Source organism: Pithys albifrons, chromosome 3 (assembly GCF_047495875.1).
Source record: "Pithys albifrons albifrons isolate INPA30051 chromosome 3, PitAlb_v1, whole genome shotgun sequence".
In the NCBI taxonomy this organism is placed as follows: domain Eukaryota; kingdom Metazoa; phylum Chordata; class Aves; order Passeriformes; family Thamnophilidae; genus Pithys; species Pithys albifrons.
In genome coordinates, this window is record NC_092460.1 from 61,626,064 (window position 1) to 61,653,531 (window position 27,468).

The window sequence follows — 27,468 nt, forward strand, 5'->3', positions numbered from 1 at the left end:
TGTTGCTGTCTTATTGTTCTTGATTGTGTTGAAGATCCAACACATCCCCAGAAAATCCAGCTACTGTAGAGAGAAAAATGGGTCAAGGAGGACCATTTCATTATTTAGGATACAGTTTGCATGCAAGAAATACATTATTGCTGGCTACTGACTCAGACAAGCTTCCTTAAGTCACTAGTGACTTCAAAACAACAACTTAGATTTTCAGGGGACTTGTCACTGTGTGGAAGGGGATATGTGGGCCCAGAATTAACATCAAATACATACAGAGGTGTGGAAGTAACTGGTGTGGAGAGTGAAAGAATAAAAAGGGTCTGTCCCAAAAGCAACTCCAGCCATGAAGGGAACCATAACATGGGGAGGAGTGAACACAGGTGCCGTAGCAGTGTGGGCAGCAAGAGTGCAAGGAGAGTGGAGGCAGCGTGGCTGCTTAAGTACTGCCTAATCTTAATGGCTCCAGACACTAGCAGTTACCTCGAAGAAAAGACTCAGAAGCTCAAATTTCATTTTTGCCCACTTTGTCTCTCTTCTCATAGTTTCCTCTGAGCCTCTGTAATTCCTACTACACACCACTTCTGGATTCCTGCTATTTCCTTGTCAGACACCCAAAAAAACAGTTACAATTCATAATATGCAGGTTGGTGCATCTGTTTGCTCCACACCAAATAGAAAACGTGAATCTTGGAATTTCCTCATTTAGAAATACCTTCTATGCTAAACTTTGGGTTGTGCTCAGATGAATATTAAACTGGTGGGTATTAATCTTTACCTGTCCAGTATTCCTGGCCACTGTCCATCAGCTGCCCTAAGAGTAAATGTGTTGCCATACAAGTGTCTTCCCCTGCTAGCTGACATAACCAGGAGGTTTATAGTCAAGACTGATGGCACCATGAAATGCCACAAATATCTGTGTGATGGTAGACAGGAAATTACACCAAAAAGAGCATGTGCTGAGAAGGAAGTATGGCTTGACTTTCTGCAGCTGGCACTTCACTGCTTTCTTGGGGCCATCTTGATGTTTTATTTATCTGTGTAACACATCAGCTCCTTCAGAAAGGAGCATGCACCCTTTGTTTCGGCTGTGTTGCTTGTGGTCTTGTGGCTGAGGTATAAATGGAGGTGGCCAAATGTGCCATGCTGGAATGTGGTGCAGCCTCTTGTCTGGGCCTCCCTAGAAGGAAGGGTGGGAAAGGGTTCTGCAGTTGTGGCCTCAAGCCTGTGCAGCAGGGGGGATGTAAGCAGCCTCATTTTTAGTTACACTGAAAGTCACTTTTCCCCTTTTGGTGGTAGCTTCAGCCTCTTTAACTTGACATGGTGCATTGGGGCTAGAAGATGATATTAACACTTGTGCAACTGAGAGGTTAATATTTTATAGATGGAATTTAATTGCTGGTTACAATCCAGAGGAGTGTCACAGCAAAACATGACACAAATTCACTACATAATGTACAGTTAAAAAAAAAAACCAAAACGCCACAGCCACACAAATGTTATTTTTTTGTGAGCCTGCTTTTTAAAGAGGGTGAAGAAACAATTGTCACTGCATTGTAGAAGGTCACTTTCCCACTTACTTTAAATCTTTAAATAGTTCTGTTGCAGGTCTACCTGTCACCTCTATGAAATAATGAGTTTTTTCCCACATAAGGATAGCCAGTCTGTTGGGGAACAGAACAAATGCTAGTAAGTTTTTCAAAAGAAGCTCTTGTTCATGCTTATGTACACACTGTTACATTAGATATGGTGATTCAGCTTCCTCAGGTTCTTAGTTCGAAGCCACTAATGTGTAAAAAAAATGCTGGCAACTGGAGTTAACTTGCTTTACATTTGTTTTGATTTCAGGACCGGCAATGGAGTTGGTTACACAGTAATAGCAAGTAGTATTGTGCTCAGCCTCAGCATACTTCTAAAGACTGCAAGAGTCTTAAAGGTGACTGCAGTTTCCTGCACAGAATAGAAAAGCAAAGCAACAAAAACAAAACCTCCCAACCCCCCACCAAATTGGTCACACTTTAAAGGGAGAGCTGCTGCCACACTGATGAGGTAATGAGCTGTTGCTGCTTGTGTCAGCACCTCCCCATTTTGTATCACTGATTAGATAGGAAAAGTATGTAGCCTTTGGAGAAAGGAGGAACTGTTCAGTTCTTTCATCTGAAAATATCACCTGCTGGATGTCTAATGTTTCTCATCTGGCCTAGGGACAATTACAACAGGGACAAAAGCCCCACATTCCAACTCTACTTATTTCACCCTTCTTCCTTGTGTTCTACACGTCTGTTTTGCAAACCTATAAAAGCTTAGCAGAAAGAGCTAGCCAAGACAGCACAATTCATCATCTAGTGTGGTCTTTTCCCTTTATTTGCTGAAGAAAAAAAACCAACCAAAACCAAAGTATGGTGGTTGGTGGGAAAGAACCGATTAATTTCCTTTGTCTTCTTCCAGCATCTTTCTGTGCTCCCTCTGTTCCACTATGGAGTTCTTGGAGCAGATAGTCACTGGGCTGAATTTCTCTTTTAGCAAGCCAGTGCCTGCTGCTGCACTACCTCTGGTGGCACCCGCATCTCCCCCCAAGCAGAAAATAGCCCTGTTGCCCTAGTTTGTGGCTGCTTTATATATACCCCTGTTTTAATGATACATCTCTACCTCTGAAACAACAGGCCTGATCTGACGGTGTTGCTACGTTGCAACTAAAATACAACTACCGCTCTCTGTGCATGGTTACCTGGGTCTGTTCCCCACATCTGCCAAAGAAAAAGAACCTGACTTTTTACATCAGCTGGTACAAAATACACGTTTACACAAAATCTACATAATATACACATCTTGCCACCCAGTCTAGTCACTGCCCAGAAAGAAGATTTAATGAAAATGTTTGTTTAAAAATAAAAATCTACATTTGCATCAAGTGCTGATACCGTGGACATGATTCTTCAGCAGTTGTCAGCTTGCCTCTCTTACTTTCAGCTGCCTGAAATGGAGCAAATTAGACTGAGTTCTTTCCTTCCACTTAACCCATAGCTATAGGTGATGCACTATGTTAAGTCAACACCCAGTAACTCCTCAGTTCCCCTCGTATAAAATGCCGATGCCCTATGAAAATGAGAGCTTTCGCTACAGGTTTTTATGATGTTTCTTTTAGTCCTGTACATAAAAAAAGGTGCAACTCCACTTAAAACTATAAGCGAGGAGGAGCCAATATTGCTTCATCGGTTTCTGCCTAGAAATAATGGCACCTAGATCAGCTTTCGGCCCGTGAGGAGCCCCGGGCGGGGAAGGGCCGCTGGCGGGCCGGGAGGTGGCACCAGACGGCCTCTCTTTTCCGGGGCTGCTCCGGGTCTGCTCCCGGGCTCCCGCCGCATCCCGCGGAGGAGCTGCCACCGAGCCGCAGTCCCTGCTGGCCCCGCTGTCCCGGGAGCGCAGCGTGGCTTCCGCGCCTCCCCCGACACCAGCAGGGAGCAATGGCTCAAACGACAGCGACTCGAGGAAACTCTGCCTTTGCTGTAAGCTGAGCCTGGTCTAGTATTACCGATGAAGTGTGGCAGAGAACAGCAATCTAAAATTCATCGGCACAAGGAATGCACTGAGTTAGTCTGAAAGTGGCATGGACTGCTTTTAAATATACTGAAAGCCTGCGAAAGAAGCTTAACAGTCTGGGAACGGCAGGGAACTATTGGCTCGGCTGGTGAGCTGAAATCCATCCATCAGGAGGCACAACCTGTAACCCAAGGAGGGCTGGCAGTGGGGCTGGCAGGACGGATCCCTCTGTGAGTGCAGGCAGGGACCCCCTGCACAGTGAACACTCCTATACTGTGTGAAGAGACAGACTAAGAACAGACATCGAGCACCACAGGATGGCTCCGCTGCAGTTAAGAGGGACAGTAAAAAAAAAAAAATTCTCCATATCAAAAGTTGTTAAGCCAGCAGCATTGCACTTGGCTGAAATGCCAGAACAGTGTTAACTCCTTGCTGCTCACTCCGATCTCAGTATCATTATGTAACTGTGTTGCCTCACTGTGTAACCAGAGTAGCTGTGTCCACTGTGAGGTCCTTGTAGTTCTCGCTTTGCTGCCTTCAGTCTCCCCTGGTACAGCACACGACAGGTACATCCTCCTCATCTCAGCCATGCATGGATAGACTTCTGCCCCTCTTTCCAAACTACCACATACAGTCGTTTTCTGTGCAAGAAAGGGCTCTGTGGTGTAATTACATTCCATGTTAACCCTGGTGATAGCCATAATAACCAAAAGAGCCCAGAAGACACTTCCTCTGGGACCTCGAGCAATGTCTGAATTTCCCTTTGCATGGGGAGTGGCACTCAGAATTGCTACATGCAGACACTGAGTGCAAAAACTCCTTTCATATTTTACTAACAAGTCAGTACAAGCCACAGCTGCTGGAGAGAGCAGCCTCTCCTCCATCTTCTGCTCATCTCAGCAGTTGGTCTTCTGAGTCACTCCTGTGTGCCACCCTGGGCACTGAGACCCCACTTTGGACATTCAGTTCCCAGCACTCTCATTCAGTCCTTCTCATACCTGCTGCCTGTTTCTGGACCCTCAGACCACCTCTCATCCCTCTGCTTACTTCTTGCACTTTCTACTCATTTGCCACTTCTCTCTCCTGTGTCACTGCCCCTGCTGACCTCATCACTGGTTACTTCTTCCAAAGCTCATGGCTCCAGAGTCGTATCTTCTGTTGAATTCTCTGCTGTTCACAATTCCTTGCTTCACAAGTCCAGCAGCCTCATCACTACATGCTCTTCCTCCATCTCTGTTCCTCATCTCCCGCTCCCCCTTTCCTCACACTGCCTTATCCTGAGCTTCTTAGATCCATAATGCCTTCAAAGACCCCATTAACTCCTTTCCTGATCACTGGGTCCTTTTTTTCTCTCTAATAATCTAATCTTTGCTCAACAGGAATGTCTCTACCCAGCCACTGAGTTCCCACCTTCTCTTGGTTATCTCTAATCCAAGGGAATGGTTTTACCATAAACTAAGCCCACTCCTAAAAGTCACCTCTTCCCACTCAGTCCAATTATTCCCCTCCTCAGGAATCAACACTATTTTTCATAGGCCCCTTTCCTATTTTTCTCCTTCATACCTCAAAACAGTTTCCAGAGTAAAAGCAGTGAAAGGTTTTACACTTCTTTAATTTTCAACCCCTCAAGGTGTTTGTAGGTACAGTGCAGTGCATTATTTTTTAATTTCCCTTCCTCTCTTTTTGAGTGCCTAACAGTAAAGCAAACCCATAAGGGAATGCCTGTTGGATCCTATCGCTTGGGAATAAATTGAGCAGTGCCTGTGGATTTGCTTGCTGGGCAGGGCGAAGTATGCAGCTTGTCCTCTTTCAAGTAACTTTTTAACTTAAAACTTCTTTTTTATATGTATTTAAAGCTTGTCATCTTGAAACAACAAATCATATGTATTATGAGCAAATCACAAAATTTGTTTTTAAGCATATCCACATTTGTTTATATAAAATCCCATTACAATGGCATAGATTTTGTTCCAATTGTTCACAGTGTTAAACTTCTGTCCTAGATGTTTATAGCACAGCCATGTATCATTGAAATAAATTTTGTCATATAAAATATCAACCAAATTTTAATAATAGAAAGTATACTTTCTTTTTTATATTCTTTAAATGATTCACTCCCTTTGTAGTCTGTTTGGTTTCAAACACACTCACTCTGAACCCTTCCAAGTGCTTCCCCCCCTCCTTTGCTTACACTCACTGACACCTCACTGCCATTGATTGATTGTTGTTTCTGTTTGGACACTTCCAGATGATTGCTACTAATAACCAGTACTAAATTGCTGAAATATCTGCCTGTTTCTTTTTCCAGGGAAACTTCACTATGGTCCATCATATGAAGCACATAGAAATACTGTAGTGCAGGAGAAAAATCTCCAAATGAATGGATAGCTCAAACAAAGCATTGTAAAAAGCCATCACACTAAATTCTGCATGCATCATCTACTGCATTTCAGCAAAGGCCAAGTCTCTTAGCCAGCTTAGTCAGCTCTCTGAGGAGATCCCTCAGCCTTAACCATGATTCTTTTGGGGCATAGTTTTGTGCCTGCTGCACTTCCCTACTGCAGCTCATCACCTGCCTGAGGTTAGATCAAAAGGCTGAAGTATAACAGTTTAACCAAAAGGTACACAGTGAGAATCAAGAGGCTTAATTAATTTTTACTGACTTTGTATTGGTTCTTTGAAAAACCAAAATAATTCTTACAAGTGAGAAGGCTGTTAATTAAAACAAAACAAACCCACAACACAACAGCCCTGAAGGATTATGAATTATAACCAGCAGCAACACAGAATGCCAGTGAGCCAGTAACCACTGGATTTGGTTTCGAATTATTCATTTGTGTGCTTACATTTGGAGACACAGAAAGACAGGAATAGAATTGTCTTCAGTGTGGACCAAAATCTGTCTAACAATGTTTTAAACTTAAAATGAGTTAGTTGTATAGAGATCATAGAAGTATCTCGAGTTGGAAGGGACCCATAAGGATCATTGAGTCCAACTTCCTGATCCTTGCAGGACTGAGTCAGAGGATGCTGTCTTTAAGAAGAATGAATAGGCTCCATAGGTGCTGGAAACATATCACAAAAAGGAACAAAGGTGGTGTTATTCAGATAACTTAAGGTTATCTTACAGGGGTAACTTACACCTATGATATTATTTGTCATATGGATAGGTACAGTCACTCTTCATTACCAAGTGATAGACAGTATCTTAGATGGCACAGCAGTGAGGTAACCTGGCAGACTCTCCACTAATAAAGATGGTGGCAGCACAGCTGCCCACGTAGGGTATTCCCAAGAACTCAGGACTCTAGAGGCCAACATGCCACAAAGACACACCCTAGAAAACACCCAAGGCTAGCTTATGTCTGTAAGACTAGAGTAGCTCTCTCTTGTGAAGGAATGCAAGGAGAGCAGAGCGCCTCCACATTCTAAGCAGTTTGTTCTCAAAAGGGCAAGTGTGGAGCTGGACCAGTAAGTCAGCAGTCAAATCCAATGCCTCTGTGTTACACTCTGTATTCTTACAGCAAAGAAGCATCGGCTTTTTGAAGGAGCATTTGTTTGACAGACTCGGTGGTGCTCAACTATTTCTAGGTGGTATCATACCTTAGAAAATTTGTCCCAACATAAGTCAATTTACATTTATCTACATTGAATTCCATCTGCTATTTTATCACTGCCATTCAGTTTGGCAAGTTGTTATTTTTCAGTTTCTTAATTTGTTGGGTTTCTTCCCAATACCATAATTTTGTTAGATCCTCCATAATTAAGGACTCTGCTGTGAGATGCTCCCTAGGCTTCTTCACAGTGATACCTAAAGTAGGGACAAAATTGTCTCTTCCAAGTGCTTCTTTTGTATGGTATATCCTGGCCCTATTAATCCACCATCAGGAGATTTGCTTCTATGTCTTTTGCAAACTGGTCCTCAAGCATATTCATAGCCTGTCTTCACAGAATCCACCTTTTCCTCCCTTTTTTCCCAAGCACTGTGAAGTCAGCATCAGCTTTTCTCTGCCTCCTTATAACCTCACTGTGTAACACTCTGACTCTGTTTTTCCTTCCCTACTCCTCAATAAGTTGCTCCAGGGCACACCCGCCTGGGTCACTGTTCAAGTCTGGCCCTACGGAGTACCTGTTTGGACAAAAAAGAACTCATAGCATCATTGCTCAATGAACTCTTTCAAAGCTATGCTGACTGAACCTCACCACGAACAGTAAGGAGGAGTAAGAGAAGCCAAGTCCTGGCTCTGTACCCTCATACAGCGCAGGACACGAGCAACAGCAACAGAGCATCTTACAGTCAAGACTGAACTGTGGCAGAAAATGTTCTCATCATGCCTTTGAAGTCATCTGCAAAGATACTGAATCCATTCCCATCCCTACTGTCATTCTTACCTAACAACTGCCAGCTGGAGACATGTGGCAATCTCTGCATTAATTTTTCATGCTGTAAGATGAAATACTTAAAAAAAAAATCAAGGTAACTTTTTGCTATAAGTTTATTTTTTGACTTTTCACTCTGCATTCCTCCATCAGCCAGATGAATGAACTTTTCTACAAGAAACAACTCTAGTTTTTGTGTCAAACCAAACTACTTCAAAAAAACCTACATTATGATTCTTGGTCTAATGATAGCAGAGTTCAAGAATGGCAAAACACATACAGAAACGAGACTAGAAGATGCACTCTAGGATTGATCTTGAATGCTAATGTCTCCTGAAAAATCCGGCTATTTCACAAAGATCTGTTGTATTTACATACAAGATTTTAAATCAGGCCCTAGCATCTGAAAAAAAAAGGTTTAAGCATCTAACCCAATAGCACAGCAAATAGAATAAAACTGGCATTTCAGTAAAAGTGGGATTGTAAAACTTGTATGAGTTTGCAAGCACAAACCATAAGAAAGCAATCCAATTAAACCACTGACTACAGCAACTAGAAAATAATTGGTTGTTAGAACCTTACAGAGGGAAACCTTGACAGACATTTAGTGCTATGACATGAAGCTCTAGTGAGGGGGTAAAAAGAATAATTCTATTAATTTCTGCAAGAAAAGTTGAGGAAATAAAAAATCCATGATGATAGGTTAAGCCTTTCAGAATGTCATGCATAGCTCAGTAGAAGAAAGTAGTATTGAACTGGAAATGGTTGCAGTTCATCTGCATTTAGACAAGAACTCAAAAATACCCAACTATTAGTAATAAAAGGTTAAAAAAGAGGAGTCATGAGGAATAATGGTGCTATGCTTAAGGATTACTTTACTTTCAGGGGAGATCTGACATTAGAAATGTCATGGAGGATGGGGAATTTTCAGGAAGATTAGATGGAAGTTACAGCCAGAGATTTAAAGAGAGGTCTTGGAAGTTTATGGATAAAAAGAGGAACAGATATTTCTACAAAAAGATGGCAGTAAGATTTCACTGAGTCATAGCAATTTTAAGCAACAGCTTTACAGGATGGATTGTGCAGAAATAAGCAGGGAAACAGGTTAGTTAGGGTACAATGATGTGGGTGAGGATTATCCAGCAGGTAAAATTTAAAGCAGCAGAGAGAGAAAATTTAATGGGACAGCACCAGAGCAAGCTTAATACACCTAATTTGATAAAGCAGGTAGAACAAGTACGTAATGGAAAAAGGTTGGATTGGGAAAAGAAACCTGAAGAATGCTGAGTGAATGGACTTCAAAGGGGATCAGATATGGGACACAGTAGACAAGTGCACTAAGTGAAAGAGTTTTGTGGAAGTTCACGAAAGACAGGCAGTGGCACAATGAAGTCTGGAGCAGAAGAAAGAGCATGTGTGTTTGGGAAACAGGCAGAACAACACAGTAAGCTCAACAGAGGCTTTGAGGAGAACTTTCAGAGATGTTGAGGGCGAGAGGGAGGGAGTTTCAATACAGAACATACAGGCATCAATGGGCATAACAAATGTTTGCTAAGCTCAGAGCACAACAGTAATAAGCAAACAGACATTGAACAGGAATTTGGAAGTTGTCCTCAATTTCCTCAGCCAATAATACATTATTAGGTTCATTGTTTTATTTTCCAGCCCTTGAAAACTACCACTTCAGAAAAGATTATGGCTCAGATAAACTTGTACGCAGAACCTTAATAAGATTGGATAATTTGGTTGAAATTCTAGAATAAAGAACTCAAGCAGCCTGCAACCCTTTACAAAGGAAGCAGCTTTGAAGTGCCCAATCCCAAAAGGCAATTAATTTCCTTGAGATTTTAAGACTGAATTATGGGATTTAGTCTAAATTGAAAAATTAAGTATTTTTGGCATGACAAAGGACATCAAGATCATCCTACCCAATTCCGGTGGTCATTTTACCTCTAGGGGAGAATCTCCTTCCATAATATTGAATACAATAAAAAACAATATCTTAAGGCTTAATGTCCCTTGTTATTATGCCAGTTAGAAACATAGCTAATAAAATGAATTGTATTTCTAGGCCTTAAGAACATCCTGAAGTTTTTCTTTTTCTTTGTAAGAAAAAAGTGCTGTTCTAAAACTGTTTGCAAGCTATTAAGCTGTACTCCCTTGTGGCAGAGGAAAACATGCAGCATGATACTTAAATTATTTGGGAGTTTATCCCTGAAAGCTCTTCAGCACAGACAGCCTTATTGAGATGCAAATATCTGATAGTCAGCATTTTTGTGTTGGGCACTTAAGCCCAACCTCAATCACCACAACATAACTTCTGTTAATATATAACATACTGTAAGGCACACAAAGCCTTTTTGGCACAAAAATCCTGCCAAACCCCATAATGTATTTTACAGCAGAAAAAATAAAATCAAAGCATTGGTAGATGCAGCTAATGCCTGGACATGTCACCTCCTACATGTAAGAAAGGTGGGCAGATCAGATACAAAGTTGGACATACACATCCAAGCCTTGCCAGCTGCTAAGGACTGCCAGGGAGAGGATTCCAGGGAGCAGCTGGTGAAACCTGGGGTAACAGATAACTAAGGGAGCCCTAAGAACTAAAATACATTGTTATATTTCTCCATATACACAAATACTGTCAGTAACAGCCTCCTAATCTGACTTTTTTTACTGATTTTTGGCCAGCTGTCCTGCTCATGGTGTGTAATAATGAAGGTGAAATACTGTTATTGTCACGGTTACATATTCTCTCAAGAAAAGCTCTTAATTTTATAAATGGAGAAAAAGGATGGGAAAGGCAGACAAGAATTCACTTAAGGAATCCTTTTTCTAGATTATGTTTTTTAGAAATACAATCAAGCAGTTGTCTAACTTAAAAACTCTATAGACAAGAGTGCAGGTAAAAATTTTTTTTCAGGAGAGTGCCGAGTCAAAACTTTCGTTAGGACCAACTTCACAATTTTTGTATTGCTGAGTAGTAACAAGTAGCGCTAGTACAGAGCTGTGTTTTCACCATCTATTTTTCTGCCTCTTTACAGCTTTCCAACATAACACACAACAACTAGCCAGTTTTGTTTGGGGATTTTCCCTTAGCCTGAAATATAAGAGGTTTCATCTGCAGTGATAAAATTGCACCTTAACTTCTACTTATACAAATATTTAAACACCCCTTCAAAACCAACCACAGCAAAAACACCCCTAAACCCAACCCAGAGCAGAAATCAGATACGAGTTCAGTGAAAAGTCCAAGTAAATGAATGATCACGAGAAGAGCAGAGAAGGTTGGTAGAGCGAGACTGTGGCAGCTGCTGTAAAACAGAACAAGGTAGAGAGCTAAGGTGCAAGTGGTTACATGGGCTATTGTAACACTATTGGGCACAGTGTTATTTACACTGTGCAGAGTGCCTAGCACCAGATATGTCGAGCTCCATTTTGCTAGATACTTTTTACTTATATCTGTAGCACCACCTATCATTTTCTTCCGTAAAAAGAAACCAAAAACCTTTGCAAAGTTTATATTCCGAAGTCCTACTGCATTTTACTAACAGCTGGACAAATTCAGGGCTGAATCTGAAAAAGAGAAAAAAGGGGATGAAAAGGTGGTCAGGTGCTCTCAGCTGGTAAGCGCAGGCTGTGGTGTATTTCCTCTGCCTCTGATGTAAGCTTGTCTTGTCCCGAGTCTGCTGGAAAGGCAGCACCACTCTACTCATTTCCCTCAGCACATACCTTATAAAGCAGGATCAAGGCACAAGGCTATTGAAATCAGTGATTTCCAAAAGTACCACCATCAGTTTTCAGGGTGCTATAAAGACACAGTGAGTTCGGGCAAACACCCCCCCCCCCCCGATTTTTCCATGCAGGTTTACCCATCTTAACACCTACACGAGCAGTTTAACAGATCCCGCATACACCCACCACGTTCCCTGCATCTTCGTTTCCCCTGACATTTAACGCGGGCAGGTTTCCCCACCGAGAAATATTATTATTTATAAACGAGACATCTTCCAAGCTTTTGCAGCATGACTGCTTGAATCCTTGTTTGTTCTTACAAGGTCTTTCCCAACGTTCCGCTCGCGGAGCGAACTCCGCCAGCCGCTGCGGTCTGCCCAGCGGCGGGGCGGCCCCGCGGCACTCACTGCTGCGGGAGCCTCGGGCTGGGGGGGCCTCGGGCTCCGGGCTCTCCAACCGGCACAGCCCCGCTACCGTCGGGCGGACGGAGCGCGGCGGCAGCACCGTTTCCAGGCCAGGCGGGCGCTCCCGTCCCGGCGGCGCGGCCCCGAGGGGAGCGAAGGCCGAGCCGCGGCAGGTCCTGCCTCGCCGCCGGTGCCCGGAGCCGCCCCGCCCCAGGGCCGAGCCCGGCACCTGCCCCACGGGAGGCGGCGCACGTCGGGGCCCCTCACCCGAGGCTTTGCGGCAGGTGCGGGGCGGGTTTGGCGGAGCCCCCGCGGAGGGGATGACACCAGACCGCCTTCTTCGGCCCTTCCAGGCTGTACTCCCGCAGCCCCCGTCCGCCGCCCCGTAAAGCTGCCCGGGATGCGGAGGGCGGGCCCGTCCCGCGCATCCCCGCTCCTGCCGCGGTGCCCCTCGCCCTCTCGTCGGGAACGCCGAGGTCCTTGTTCGCTCCGCGCCGGCGCTGCCCGGGGCAGGTGCCCCGGCTCCGCAGTGGGCTGGCCCCCGGGGCGCTCTGGTCATGGCTGGCCCCCGGGGCCCTCGGATCACAGCGCGCACCGGCCCGGGCGGGGTTACTCCGCCCTCACCCCATTGTCGAGGCCATCTCGGCAGTTTCCGCCCTGGCTTCGGCTGTGTCCACCCCGCGATGGGAAAGGGGAGGGAGTTCGGGAAGCCTCGGGGGCGCGCCGCTCCTTCCGGGACGGCGGGAGGCGGTGCCGCTCACCTGGAGCCGCCGGCGCTGGGGAGCGCCCGAGCCGTGGCCCCGCCGGGCGGGAGGTGAGCGGCGGCCGCGCTCGCCCCGCCCCGCCCGCTCCGCGCGGGAACGCGGCTGCCCGGGCAGGCAAGCGGCGTCGGGGGACGGCACCGGGGTGGGGGACGCGGCACCCACTGGCCCGGGGGCGAGGGACGGTGCTTTGCGGGCGCCGGGGGCGGGCAGCGCCGGGCGGAGAGGTGAGCGGAGCCCCGGGCAACGAGGGGCGCCGCGCCGGGCTCGGGCGGCGCGGTCCGAGCCGTGGGAGCCGAGCGTGTGAGGGCGGGCGGGGACGGAGACCCGTCCCCGGGGGCTGCCCGGGGAGTTGGCGGGACGGCGGGATGGCTCACGTCCCCCCTTTTGTTTCTCTCCAGGGTGTTTGTGCGCCTCCGAGCCTCTCTCCCCGCCCCCGTTTCTCCCGCCCGCCCCGCGGGGACCTCTCCTCTGCGGGCGGCGGCAGAGGTGCTGTGGGGCGCTCTCGCTGTCCAGCCCGCTGGGAACATGGCGACCGGCGGCTACCGCAGCGCCGGGGGCAGCACCACGGACTTTCTGGAGGAGTGGAAAGCCAAGCGGGAGAAGATGCGGGCGAAGCAGGCGCCGCCGGCCCCGGGCGCTCCTGCGGCGGGAGAGTCGCGGCCCGCGGGGGGCGGCCCCTCCGCGGAGCTGAACAACAACGCGCTGCCCCCCGAGCGCGCCGCGCCCCCCGCCGGCGGGGTCGCGAACTGCGTCAGCCTCGGCAGCGCCGCGCTGGGCCGCGCCGCCCCCAGCAAGGAGCCGGTGCTCGCCGGGGGCCGCGGGGCCGAGCCCGCCGCCGCGCCAGACTGCCCCGAGGGCGACGAGAAGCTGGCCGCCAAGGGCAAGAGCGCGGGTCCCAGCGCCAGGAAGGGCAAGGGGCAGATCGAAAAGAGGAAGCTGCGGGAGAAGAGGAGGTCGACAGGTGTGGTGAACATCCCTGCCGCCGAGGTGAGCGGGGCGGGGGCGCAGCCCCGGTGTGCCCTGTCCTGCCGCGCGCTCCCGCCGCGCCCGCGCTCCCGCAGCGCCGCGCGCACCGCGGGCACGGTGTGGGGACCGCGCCGGACGGGACCGCGGGGGGCATCGCGGGGCGGCATCCCGGCACACGGACACGTCAGGTGTCATTTACCCGGGATAAATTAGACCTGTCACGACCTACGGCTTTTTTGTTTTTTTAATGTTTCTTGTCGACAAGGAGTTCTAGGGCTGTTGGTGGATCAGACGGAGACGTGCCTGTTAAAGTATGGTCAAAACAATAGTAATGAAAGAAAATTGCTTTATCAACTCGGACTAGATGTTCAGGTGTAAATATTATTCGATTTGGAACTCAGAAGAATTTCCTGCACTGGAAAAAATGTAGTGGTTTAAAGAGCATTTTTTTGAAGGCAGAAGAAGATATTTTTATCAGCCAACACCACTGTCCTCTGCGGTTTGCTACTGGTATAAAAATCTGGCACTAATTTGAAATACTCCTAGAGGAATTTAGAAGAATGATAACTAAGACTGCAGCTTTTTTTGCAGTTAATAGAAAAGGCCACAGATGATGTGAAGAGAGCTGGATTTTTTCTACAGGTTTGCACTAATCATTATGACCACCACATTTTTGTGTAAAAAACCTTATAGTTCTTCTGGTTACCATTACAGATTATTAAAGTAACACTAGAAGGTGAAATCTTTGTTTCTGAAGTGGCAGGACATGAAGTCATGTTCTCCACACCTGAAATTGCTAACTGTTTTTTTGTAACATCCTAGGCACTTTCAAAGCACACACTTTCATGTGAGAAGGTCTTGGAAGGTGGAGGAGTGAGTTTTAGAAGCAGTAGAAATCCTTATAAGGGTAGTTTTTGAAAATAATTAATTGCATAGCCTTTAGTTTGAGGTGAAGAGTTTTGGAACAGGTCTTCAATATTGTTTTGGAAAATGATGAGTACAAGTGAGTTCTTTTAATTTTCCAGCTTCAGAGTGTGCAAACCTCCTAGATTGTGTCTTGGTTTATATAGAGCCCCTTAAATACTTGCCCTCTGCCCTTTTATAGGAACAGTTAAAATGCTGCATCTTTAAGTAAACTAGTCCTAGCCCAGTTAATCATGGTTTTGCACATTACAGCAAGTGTTGTATAAAATATTTTAGGGTCCTCTGCTCTGTACCCTGTCTATATCCCTAATTGTACTCTACCTTTGGTTGGTTGTTTTTGAACAATGAATTTCTTTTTGCTCCTTGAAACTGGTGTCCTAGTTCTTTGAACTAGTTTTCTGAACTAGTGTTCCCTCAGTAGTTTTTGAGTCATGTGGTTTGGAGTTTTCTAGTTTGGTGGTGGTTGAGGTTTTTGTTTCTTTGTTTTGTTAAAGTATTGCTCAAAATATGCCTTGCTTTCCAGGGAAACATGTTCCTTGCTCAGTAGCCCTTAGAATCCTGTATGTGCATTTGCTGCATTGTCAAGGGTGTCTGTTTATTAAAGGTAACATATTTAGATATTGAGAAAGAAGTTCTCACCCATTTCCATGTTTTTTGGGCCTAAACCTTGCTGCATGTCACCGTGTGTTGCCACTTCTTGGAAACTTCCCATACCTTTATACTAATTACTTCTATAACTAGCAATTAAGCATTTCATCACATTTTTGGGGTCAAATTTCATAAATGTAGGCATCTGTTGTACAAAGTATTTTTAGGGAAACATAGTAGGTGTTGCATGTTTGACTCATATACAAGGCTATCTCTTTTTAGTATTTCACATTTCTTAAATGTTTTTAATCATGACCACATGCATTCCTAAGAACTGTTTAGCTAGGGAACACTAGATCATTCCTGATGATGGACAGCCTCAAAAACTACCTCCACTGTCAAATATGAGTACCTGTGTACCAATGTTTTGCAGACTGTTTACTTGTGTCCTATCTTTGATGTAACTGTGTAGTCATAAGAAAATGGTTTTTGAAGTTTTGATTCAGCCTGGTCAGTTGAAGTTCTCAGCCCAAAGAAGGCTGTGATGGTGGCTTGTTGGAGTAGTCTGCAGCACTGCAGTTTCTTGCTTCCTCATTAGATCCTAGACACAGCTTTACTGGTTTATACGTAGTGACTTGGTAGTAGTATAGAGGGAATTTAACCACTTAGCACTTGTAGCTCTGTGTGGTGTATGTTTTAAAATTAACTCTCAGGAGATGTTATTTTAGAGATTTTGCTGAGTGTTTCATTGTCTTATTTTTCAGAAGATAATCTTTCTCAAGTAGCCATTTTATGCTAAATATGTCCCTTTTGTGATCATTGTGCCACTGTGGTGGAGACTGGTAATAAGATACTCAGAAATGAAAATGGGTACCTGTTGAAAAAATGTACTCATAGAAGATATAGTGTCTAGAAGCTTTTCTGCCCAAAGCTGAATACAAAACCAGCTTTTGCGCCAAAGTAGTAGGATCTAATTTCAGTTGCAATGCAGTTGGAGAATTTAATGATGGCAAAGGTGGCAAAATAAGAGAAGCAAAAGTTTGTGGTGTCTCAGTTATCTTGAAATAGGCATGAAAAATGTTAAAAGATTGTTATTTATTAATGATTAATTTCTGTTCAGTAGAGTCAGTTCTTAAATAGTTCTGTGTCTTAAGTGTATTTTGTGTTCAAGTTGGTGGAGGACAGAAGCCATAGGGGAAGCTGTGAAACAGGTGGTGATAGAATGGGAGTAGTGGTGAAACTTTGTACATTGTGATAAAGACTGGTTTTTGTCTTCTCAACACTAGTGCTTATCTAAATAATGGTGACTTTTGAAAATGGCTTTGGAAATACTCTCATCCTTTTTCCTTTTCAGTGGTTGTAAAGTAATTTCTTGATAGCTTGTCGAATCTTGAAAGGTAGATTTGCTCTAAATATTAAGTGCTGTGGTATTTGGGTTTTGTTGCCTCATAACAATTCTTCGGTAACTGAATTGTATGCAATTATCATTACTATGTACTATGCACCTTTAGAAAGTGTTTCTCAGTTTGTAGCTATTTACTTGATGCAGCTGTTGAGTTTACGTGCAGCATTTAACTCATTTACAACTGTGCTGGTATCCCTCCAAGAAACACAGTTCCCATTATGCACTTGCAGTGCTTTGTGAGGACTCACATATAGGATGATAGTTATGTTTTGTAGTGTTATAATAGATCTGTCCTTTGCAAGCAAAACAAGCTGCACTCTTGAAAGTACAGCTTTACTTTTGTAAATGTTTACACTTAAGGATTCTGCTAGCATAACTGTGTGGGTAAGTTGTTCTGATTTGTTTTGTTTTCTGAACCCCAACCAGAGGAATAACAAGTATTTTTGTGGTTACCTTTTTGAAAAAGGTTTATATATAATCAAAAGCTTGGTTCACCTAGGAAGAACAGTTATATAGCTGGGTTTTATTTAATGTCTGCAGTATAGACAAAGTTTACATTTTCACCTAACCAGATGGAAGTTATCTAAACTCTGAAGTGTTCTTCTGTTAATAACAGGGTGATGAATTATTTAAAAAGGTGTAAGGCGCTGATTTATGTATTTTGCACGTGAGGCTGCTGGACTTGAGACACAACAGTCTCCTGATCTGTTTGTGGGAAATACTGGAGTGAGAGGTAGAAGTCATTCAAGTGTGGAACCTGCATAGGATGTTCAGCAACTCAGTGTTCATCACTTGTCTTACGGACAGCAGTAAGGGTATGACTCCTTGAAACCTCAGTGATGGTTTGCTGCTAAGAATCTGCCTGTGTCTGTAGAAGGCACTGCCTATGTGGTGCTTGTTAGGTGTCATACTGAATAACAGCATTGGAAGGAAGCAGAGAGCCGTGAACTCTTTCTGTGAGGAAAGAAAGAGTTTCTGCTACTAGAGAAGTCCAGCGTGCTGAATTGAGCAGATGGACAGAAAGTTGCTATGTTTCAGTTGGAAAAACTTAAAAGAAGATTCAAGTGCTACGTGTATCAAGTGTAGCAATTACTGGATTCCTTCTAAAGGAACTGAAATCCTTCTCTGAATGGGTGGAAATTAGAGAGCAGTGGAATTCTGTACTAGCTGTTTGACTCTTGACTAGAAGTTTGCTTTCAGCATATCCTCAGTGAATCGCTGCCTGGGGGTTAAGGTCTTGCCATGCTATATCTTGAGATTAATGAGGTAATGTCTTTGCATAGACTAACATCTATTTTATGGTAAATCAACTTGCTTCTTTTTGCGTGTGTTGGGGAAAAAAGCCTCAGTGTTTGTTCAAAGTACTAGAAAAAACACCTATTTCTGACCACTGATGCCCCTAACATTCATGGAGAAATATTAGTGTTATAATGGAAATCTGGAATACGTTTATTTGACCTGGACAGCCATTCATGATGGGTTAGACCATCCTCCTGCTTGCTTTGTTTAGTGAACACATCTTATTATGGTTCCATTATGGTTCAGATGTTACAGGGTAAGTACAAGCATTTTCAGATTTTGAGAAAAAAATTGTATTGAGATTGTTTACATCCAGTTTCTTTTGCTGTTAATGCCCTTGTAAATTCTGGTTTTGACTAAACCTCCTGGCAATACCTGTTCAGAGGGAATATTTTCTTCCTTCCATCTTTTTTTTAGCACGTGATAAGGTTATCCTTTTGTTTGTTTGTTTGTTTGTTTTGTTTAGGGGTATCCTTCAATATCCTGACACTTAGTTATGTAATGGTATTTAGTCCAAACCTCCCCTCTCAAACTTAGAAGTCTGGAAAACTTTCAATCCCAGAATCCAAGTAGCTCTTTCTAAGTCATTGCATGTCAACCTTTCAGATCTGGAGTGCCATCCCACTGGGAGAGAACCAGGTTAGCCAGTGGTGAGCAATGGAAAAGTCTGAAGGACCTCATGCAAATGAGGTCCTTCAGTCCTCTCCAGAGAGTGTTGGCTACACTGAGCTGTACTGGAGATGTTCCTGCACCAGTGCACACAGCAAGAGGAACAAGCAAGAGGAGATGAGAGCCTTGGCCCAGTCCCAGACCTGATATGACGTCACTGGCATACGTGAAACCTGGTGGGATGACTCCTGTGACTGCTGCGTTAAAATGGACAAATACAGGTTCTTCAGGAGGGATGGGCAGGGCAGGCAAGGTGAAGGAGTGACTGATGTAATAGAGGGACTGGAATATATGGACCTTGCAGTTGACAATGGCACAGCTGAGAGCTACTGGATAAGGGTTAAGGGACAAACAGATGGCGTTGTGAGAGTCTGCTATGGGCAACCCAGCCAGGATGACAACACTGATGAATTATCCTTTAAGGAACTAAGGGATACCTCTAAATCAGTCACCCTTGTTCTTATGGGGAACCTCAGCTTGCCAAATGTTAACTGGGAACACCACACAGCTGGTACAAACAGTCTTCCAGAAGACTTCTAGAACACCTGGTGGGTAACTTTTTGGTACAGGTATTAAGGGAACTGACTCGGAAAGGTTGATTTGTTGCTTGTTGACAGAGAGGGTCTTGTGAGTGCAGTAGTGACTGGTGGCCATCTTGGCCACAGCGACCACAAAGTAATTGAATTTAAAATCTCTGTTGACATGATGAAAAGTGCCAGCATCTTCAAGCCTGGACATGAGGAGAGCAGACTTCAGGCTGTTCAGGGAACTAGTGAGTAAGATCCCCTGGGAAAATCCTTTTGAAGGTGCTGGGATCCATCAGTGCTGGTTACTTCTGAAATGCTACCCTCCTAGGACTACTGGAGCAGGCAATTTCAAAATGTTGGAAGTTAAGTGTATGAGACAAAATGCTGGCTTGGCTGAGCAGGGATTTTCTTCTGGAGCTAAGAAGAAGGCAAAGAAAGAAAGCCTTTGGCCAGTAGAAGCAAGGTTGGGGAACATTGGAGAACTACAGAGATGTTGTTCACTGCTGTGTGAAGAAAATTTGTGTAGCCAAAGCTCAGACAGACTTGAAGCTGTCTAGAAATGAGAGAGTCAATAAAAAGGGCTTTTAAAAATATGTTAATAGCAAAAGGTAGTACAGAAATAAAATATCCTTGTTACTTTCTGAGGATGGTCTTCTCAGAAACAGAAACATAGAGCAGAGGTGTTTAATGCTTTCTTCACTTCAGTTGTCAGCACTGGTGATGGTTTCTTGGAGTCCCAGAGGCCTGAGCTGGAGGACCATGATTGTGAAAATGATAAACTGCAGTCAACCTGAAACTTGTGCAGGATTTGCTGCTCCAGCTGGATTCCTCTAAGTCTACAGGATGTGATGGGGTTCATCAAAGGGTACTGAGAGATCTGGCTGATGTCATCGCAAAACCTCTCAATGATTTTTGAATGGTCTGAGGAATTGGGAAAGGTCCCAGTCAACTGTAGGTGTCAAATGTCCCAGTCTTCTAGAAGGGTAAGCAGGATGACCCTGGTAACCACAGGTCTGTCAGTCTCACTTCAGTGCCTGGTAAAATTACAAAGATGATTATGTTGGAAGTTAGAGAAACACCTGAAGGACAGTGGAGTCTCTGGTCACAGCAGCACATGTTTATGAGGGAGAAGTCCTACATATAAAACTTAGTTTCCTTTTATGACAAGCTAACCCACCTAGTGGATCAAGGGAAGCCAGTTAGTGCCATCATCTTGGATTTCAGGAAAAACTTTTTGATACTGTCTCTCGCAGGATCCTTCTGGTCAAAATGTCCAGCACAGCTGGATAAACACATCATGTGGTGGATGAGCAGTTGGTTCACGGGTTGAGCACAGAGGGTAATAGTGAATGGGGTGACATCAGACTGGTGACCTGTCACTAGTGGAGTTCCACAGGGCTCCGTCCTGGGCCCTGGGCTCTTCTACATCTTCGTAAATGGCTTGGATTCTGAACTGGAAGGGATACTGAGCCAGGTTTGCAGATGACGCAAAACTGGGAGGAGCTGTTGACTCTCTCAAAGGCAGGGAGGCCCTGCAGGGAGACCTCAACAAATCAGAGAACTGGGCAATCACCAACCATATGGAGTTGCACAAGTGGAAGTGCTGGATTCTGCACTAGGGATGAGGCAATTCCAGATGTATGTACAGACTGAGGAAGGAGATGCTGGAAAGCAGTGCCACAGAAAGTGGCCTGGGGGTCCTGTTGATGGCAAGTTGAATATGAGTCAGCAGTGCCCTGGCAGCTAGGAGGGCCAACCGTGTCCTGGGGGGCATCAGGCACAGCATCGCCAGTCAGTCCAGGGAGGGGATTCTCCCGCTTTACTCTGCACTGGGGCAGCCTCACCTTGGATATTGTGTGCAGTTTTGGGCACCACAATATAAGGAAAATATTAAGCTGTTAGCATCCAAAGGAGGGCCATGAAAAGATGGTATAGTGTATAGAGAGAGAGCCAGTGAGGAGCTGCCAAGATCACTTGGTCTGTTCAACCTGGAAGAGACGGGAGAAATCATCTTTGTCTACAACTTCCTCACAAGGGGAAGAGGAGGGGCAGGCAGTCATCTCTTCTCTGTGATGACTAGTGATAGGACCCAAGGGAGAGACATGTAACTGTTGGGAGATTTAGGCTGAATATTGGTGAAAGGTACTTCACCTGGAGGGTTGTCAAGCACTGAACAGGCTGCCTGGGCAAGTGGTCACAACACCAAGCCTACCAGAATTTAAAAAGGGTTTGGACAATGCTCTCAGGCACATGGTATGATGCTTGGGGTTGTCCTGTGCAGAGTCAGCAGTTGGCCTCTGATCCTTGTGGGTCATTTCCAACTTGAGGTGTTCTATACTATGATTCTATTCTATGCTTTAGGATAATGCTATTTTGGAAAAAGGCTGAGCAGTGCAGTAGCTTTCCAATGGAAAAGATCCATGGAAGTTGTGTTAATTTCTGGTCAAGAGGTTATGTGAATCGCTCTTACTGAATTCAACCAGGCTATTTTTCTAGACAAACAGATTGTAGGCTGGTTGGTATTGCAACTGGAGTCCACAGGACTCTACCAGAAAGTACCTATTCTTTTACATACTTCATTCTTTTCAATTCCAGCCCTTGTTTTTTCTGGACTGGGAAGGATGGTGATGGAGAAGTACCAAATGCTGTTACTTTGTTCTCTGGTTCTTTTGACTCTGTATTTATCTCTTAAGTGCAATTTTGATTAGGTGGGTTTTTAAAATGATCTTTTAATAGTTGGGTATAATTGGAAAACATTACTGTATGGTTGGTTTTTTTCATTCTCCTGTTTTTGGGGTGATTCATCTAAAATGATTTAGTTAACTATGTGGCAAAGAAATGCAATGTAAGTGAAGTATTTTCTGTTTAGTACTGAATTCTACAGTAAATAAGAAAAGTATTTAGTTTAAGTTGTAATTGGTGATTGAAAGCTGTTACTGTTTGGCCTTGCCAGTTACTGTCTGTTCTTGCCCATCTGTCGTGTAGCCAGTAACACTGACTAAATGTAGACATTGGTTGACTCAAGATAAATATTTCTTTGTGTGCCTTCTAGGCTATTTCTCTAGTACTTAAGACTGAAATACTTTCTGTCCATTGTTGTTTGTTCCTAAAGCCCATTTAAAAGACAAGATAATCTGGAAGAAAAAGTATTGTAGGGTAAAGAGTAGAAACAGCTGTACCTTTGTCTACTTTTACACTGAAATAAACATACCAGGCATCTTACTTCCAGTGGAAACCAGGTGACCAGTCTCATTGAAAAGCATAGCAAGGGCAGTGTCGATAGGACCAGTTGTTTCACTGAAATGAACACACTGCTAGGTATCATAAAAAATTACTTACCTGACAATGTCTTTTTTCTAAAATTTGTATGTATCTTCACTGTAACAAATAATTGCTCTGAAAATATTTGATTGTTGTTTCATAAAAATGCCTTAGTCCAAGCTTCATATTGAAAATGCTCTGCCTTAATGACAGGTTGACGGTTTTCTACAATTAAAAAAGTAGCTTGTGTTGCTTTGGCTGTTTGAATTTAGTGGCTCAGGCATATAAATGTGAAAATAATAATTTGAAGTTAATTTCAAGATATTAACATTTTAAACATGAGTAGTAATATTGTGAGGTTATACTGTAGCTGAAACTTCATCACAAGATACCTGTATGGACAACCTGCCCTGGGTCTGATCATGTGTTTAAAGCTGGGTACTAAAAATTTTTCAGCATTGGTATATATTATGTAATAATAGGCTCAGAATCCTAACGCTAATAGAGATTGGAAGGGATTTATGAAAAAGTTGTCTGGTCTTAATGCCCTACCCTAAGTAGGGCTAGTTTTCATCATGTTGCTTACAATCTTGAGTAATAATGTTTTGAGTATATTATGCCTTTGAGATTGGTATAAATAGCTCTGCTTGCGAGCCCCTTAACCAGTCCTTGCCATCTTATCAGTCACAGACTTGCTCCTATCCCATTGTTCAGGTTGTTAATAAAGAGTGTTGCATACTGTCAGCCCTAATATCAACCCCTGAGGGATGTCTCTTACCTGGCTGCCAGTGGAAGTTTATAATACTGATTTCAACCTTTTGAGCCTGAAGATGCAGCCAGTGTTTCACCACCTAACAGTACACTTCAGTGGGCTGTATTTAACCAGTTTGGCTTTAAGGATACTACAGAGGGACTATCTCAGAGATGCTTATTCATCCTTATTCACCTTTATCACTTACTAATTAAAAAAAAGGAAAAAGGTAATAAATACAATCCTTTGTCACCGAGTTCTACAGATGTAACTTTCTCTGAGGATACAAGAGAGTAAAAGCCAGTAATGCCTTAATTTCTGCAGTCATTCGTAAACCACCACTTGCCTTGTGCCTTATTTTGTGATGTTTCCTGAATTATTTTATTATGTCTCTAGACTTGTATTGTAACTTTCCAGCAGTCTGTCAGTGCTTTGAATCTACTATATCGCAGATGTGTTACTTTCAAGCTAAAAAATAAAAAATAACAAACCACAAAACCTTACAAAACAAATAACTCTTTACCTCCTATGTAAGAGAAGCAGAAAAAATTCAGCTCTTGACTATACCTTAGTATTTCAGTTTTGCATTATGCAACTTGAATATTCATAGATCTTTGGTGGCAGCTCAGGTTGAGCAGATCTTTCTTCACTATTTAAAAAATAAAAATCCCATGTCAAAAATAGAGTGTCTGTATATCCTTGTAAGAGCAGGTGGGAAATAGATTCCTTTTTCACAAGGGAAAATGAAATCCCCCAACTGTAAATTAAATAGGATATTATTGATTGATAAGCAAAATATTTATTGGCACAAACTTCTCATGAATACTTCATTGCATTTCTGGAGACTAGTTGTTTTCTTTGTCCTGTAGCTTGAAGTGTACAGGGAACTTTTGAAAGGGTCATTGTTGATTGGTTCCACACAAAATTGTACTGATTTCTTAAAACTGTCTTTATCTAGTTTGAGTTCATTACATATATCTAAACTCATGTTGTTTTTATTCGCTACTTTTTTTTTTAACCCAGAATTGAAGTTGTGTATTTAAAGACTTTCCAACTGGAAGAGTGTAGGTGGTTGACTTGCTTCTCATGCTGCACAAGGTCATGGGAAGTTAAAATGAAAACCACAATCCCGATGTTTTATTTCCTGATTTTACTATATTTGATCTGCTTGCATGTTGCTGTGAGGGACTGGAGGGAACATTTAGGTCTCACTCAGGACTGCAAATCTAACATTCAACTCTGTTGCATGGTCTTACCATGTCATAATCCTGTGTCATCTTAGATGTAGCCACGTTTGGTACAAGAGCATCATCCTGGGTGAAGGTAAGCTTAAACAAGAAACTATACTAACAAAAAAGAAACAAACCTTAGAGAAACAAAATACTGTCATACCATGTAGTTTTTGCCTGTCTTAACTCTCAACTGTTACACACCTTTAAACATAAATATGAACAAACCAATGTGCTAGGCTTGGGCTTTGCACAGTGTGTTATGTGATACTTCATTAATTTTCTTGATCTGAAGCCTGAGTAAGTAGCTAATATCTTGAACTTCTTAAGTCGGAGACTTTTTAGCAGGTGAGACACTTGCATAGTCTGGGGCAGCACTGGGTGCCTTGTGCGTGTAGACGTTGCATCCAAGTGCCGTTAGGTTGGAAGAAACTTCAGGAGATCTTTAATTCAACCTTGTTGCATCCAGTCAGGTTGTGAAAATCTCCAAGGGTGAAGCACAACCTCTGTGGGGAACCCTTCCAGAGCTTGACTGTCCTTATGATGGAAGTGTTTTTCCCTCTCTTGGTCTATCTTTTAAATTTACAGTCATTGTCGCCTGCCATGTGCTGCAAAAAACCCAGGTCTGTGCTCCCTGTTGGCCTGGGACAACTGCAAAAAGATGGTTTTGTTTTTTTGGCAGAGCTACAACCTAAGTGGGCTTCAGTCAGCAGAAATAGCTATAATATAATGAAATTTGAGGTACAGAGGCAGGATAGCTGGGCAGAGTGCATACAGCACTCAGATATGGAAAAAGTGTTATGGAATTACTGCTGTTGGCATGTGTGATGTGTAAGCTGGATGCACTGATGATGAGAGACCATAGCAGAGACCATAGCAGTAGGCAGAAGCCAAGGATGCCGTAATTGGGATTTCCCCTCTTTTATGGTTCATCTTCTCAGCCCTTGGTGACCTTTCTACTTTTTGTGAGTTATAGGAACTTGGTTGTGTCCTGCTGTAGTTACTGGTATGTATTTTATGAATTATTTCTGTGCGATATGCAATTTAGTGTTTGTAGGAAGATGGGATTTCAGTTGAAACCTGTGGTCGTCTGGATCAATCTGTTCCTGCTGTATGCACTTAAGGTGTATTTAATTCCATTGTAAAGCTCTAGCTTAATTTTTCTCACTCTATACCAGTAAAATTAATTGTAGTGGGTCTGATGAAGGAGCCACCTAGCTTGGTGTCCTTCTCCTACCATGCCATAATCAGACATGTAGTCGGGAAAAAGAATGTGGAGATGTTGTCCAGTGTTTCCTGTGAAATAGTTTTCTAGCTACTTGGCAGTTTTCATCTTGAAGACTTGCAGCATTAGATGAAGGCTGCTAAATAGACATTAAAATGAATATATGTGCAAAATACTCATTCAGTCCTCTCTTCAACTTTTGTAAACTGTTGGCATACAAAAAATTATCTGGCAGTGAGGTCTGCATTTAGAACTCCCAGACATGATGAGATACCGTTCTGTGATTATTTCCTCCTCTTTCCTGCACAAACCCAATGATGGCATTCAGTCTCTGGTCATGATCTCTGTTTACTAGTTATTTTCTATATTCTTCTAGGTTGTTGAGTTTCTGAAAAATGACCTCTGTTGCAAAGTTTTGGAGCTAATTAGTATTCTGGTACTCTGACACAGATTGTTAAACAAACTGAATGTCAAAAAAGTCTTAACAGTATGTTGTGAGTAGCCATTTCAAAAGAGCTCTAAGAACTCTTAGGGTGCTCTTAGGGATCTTAGAACTAATTTAATCTGAACAATTCTTCCAAGGTGCAATGAACGCAGTAATCAAATGATGTGAAGTGTAATCTCAGTTTCTTCCATAAACACACATTTTTGTCTTTGCACGTTGAAGTAGGAATTGTTATTAATACCTATCAATTAAGCGATGCTTTGCTCAGCTAGAACTAGGCCAGTGCCTTTTTAGCCTTTCAAAGCTGGACAACAATTGTGCTTATAACCTGCGTCCCAGACTGTTAATCACAGATTGAGTTGCAGTGTGTGTATTTTTCACTCATGGTGATGTGACTTATTAAATTTTGTGGAATAAATCCAGTCTGAAACAGGACCATGACTTCAATTTTCATGTCTTCAACAAGCCAGGTATCAAAAGTCATATTGGTGTCTGGTTAAACAACAGCAACACCTTACTTGTACCTTCGGTAGCCCAGAGCTCTCCTCGTTCCCTGTTATATAGCTCTCATTGATCAGAGTGTAGAAAAACAGTTTCAGCAGATGTAACGTGGAACCCAGCAAAGATTCTGTGCATGACTGCTCTGTTTGTCATACTGATTTAGTAACCATTACCTTTTCAGAGGTGCTGTTTAATGCTTACTAATTTTCCCAAAGCTGATAGCTGCTAAGTTGCCTCTAGAACAAAAACTCAAAAGCTGATACTTTTTTGTTGTCTTCTCTGGAGAAGTAGTTTCGAGTAAAATCTGTTTTGAGTAAAGATCTAGGTATTCTGGAATGTGGGAGTGCTTGGTCCTGCAGCAAATGGTGGTTTAGACCTGTACTAAATGAGTTGCTCAACTTCTGTCTGTTACACAGCCATGTTTAGGGTTACCAGTTTTTTTCTTCCTATAAAAGCTCTCAGATCTTTATGTAAAAAGTTCTCTTTAAATTAATGTACTAACTCCAAGATGAAAGAGGGTTTTGTGTGTGTCTGTAATGTTGTACTTCAAAGGATAATTGTATGACACTGTCATTTCAAGTAGATAAAAGCTACAAACATTTGTAAAATGCTGAGACATGCTGGAAGATTTAAAAACTGAATGTAGAGACATTTGGCAGAGCAATCCTTTGGGCTTGATGTTAAATAAAAAAAAGATGAAGATATGGTGAATTGAGATGCTCCACATTATATTTGATGCCAAAACTCTTATTTTTTCCATATTTTAAATTACATTTGTTTCTTCTGTAGTATGCTGAGAAGAGGTAAAGGATATGTCTGGAGCTTCAATTACTAGTTTACAGGTTTGTTCTTACTTTTCAA

At 43.3% G+C, this 27,468-nt stretch overlaps 1 protein-coding gene across 3 annotated transcripts in view; it reads left to right on the plus strand.

Moving 5' to 3' along the window:
• The first annotated feature begins 12,762 nt into the window (after positions 1 to 12,762).
• The window catches only part of PAWR (pro-apoptotic WT1 regulator), a 78,289-nt gene continuing 63,583 nt past the window's right edge, over positions 12,763 to 27,468 (plus strand). The window contains exons 1-2 of one of the 3 annotated variants that reach the window (XM_071552168.1): positions 12,763 to 12,867; positions 13,216 to 13,804. In XM_071552168.1, the coding sequence (XP_071408269.1) occupies positions 13,343 to 13,804 (462 nt within the window). In that variant the 5' untranslated portion in view covers positions 12,763 to 12,867; positions 13,216 to 13,342. The other 2 variants (XM_071552169.1, XM_071552170.1) reach the window with 2 other exon arrangements.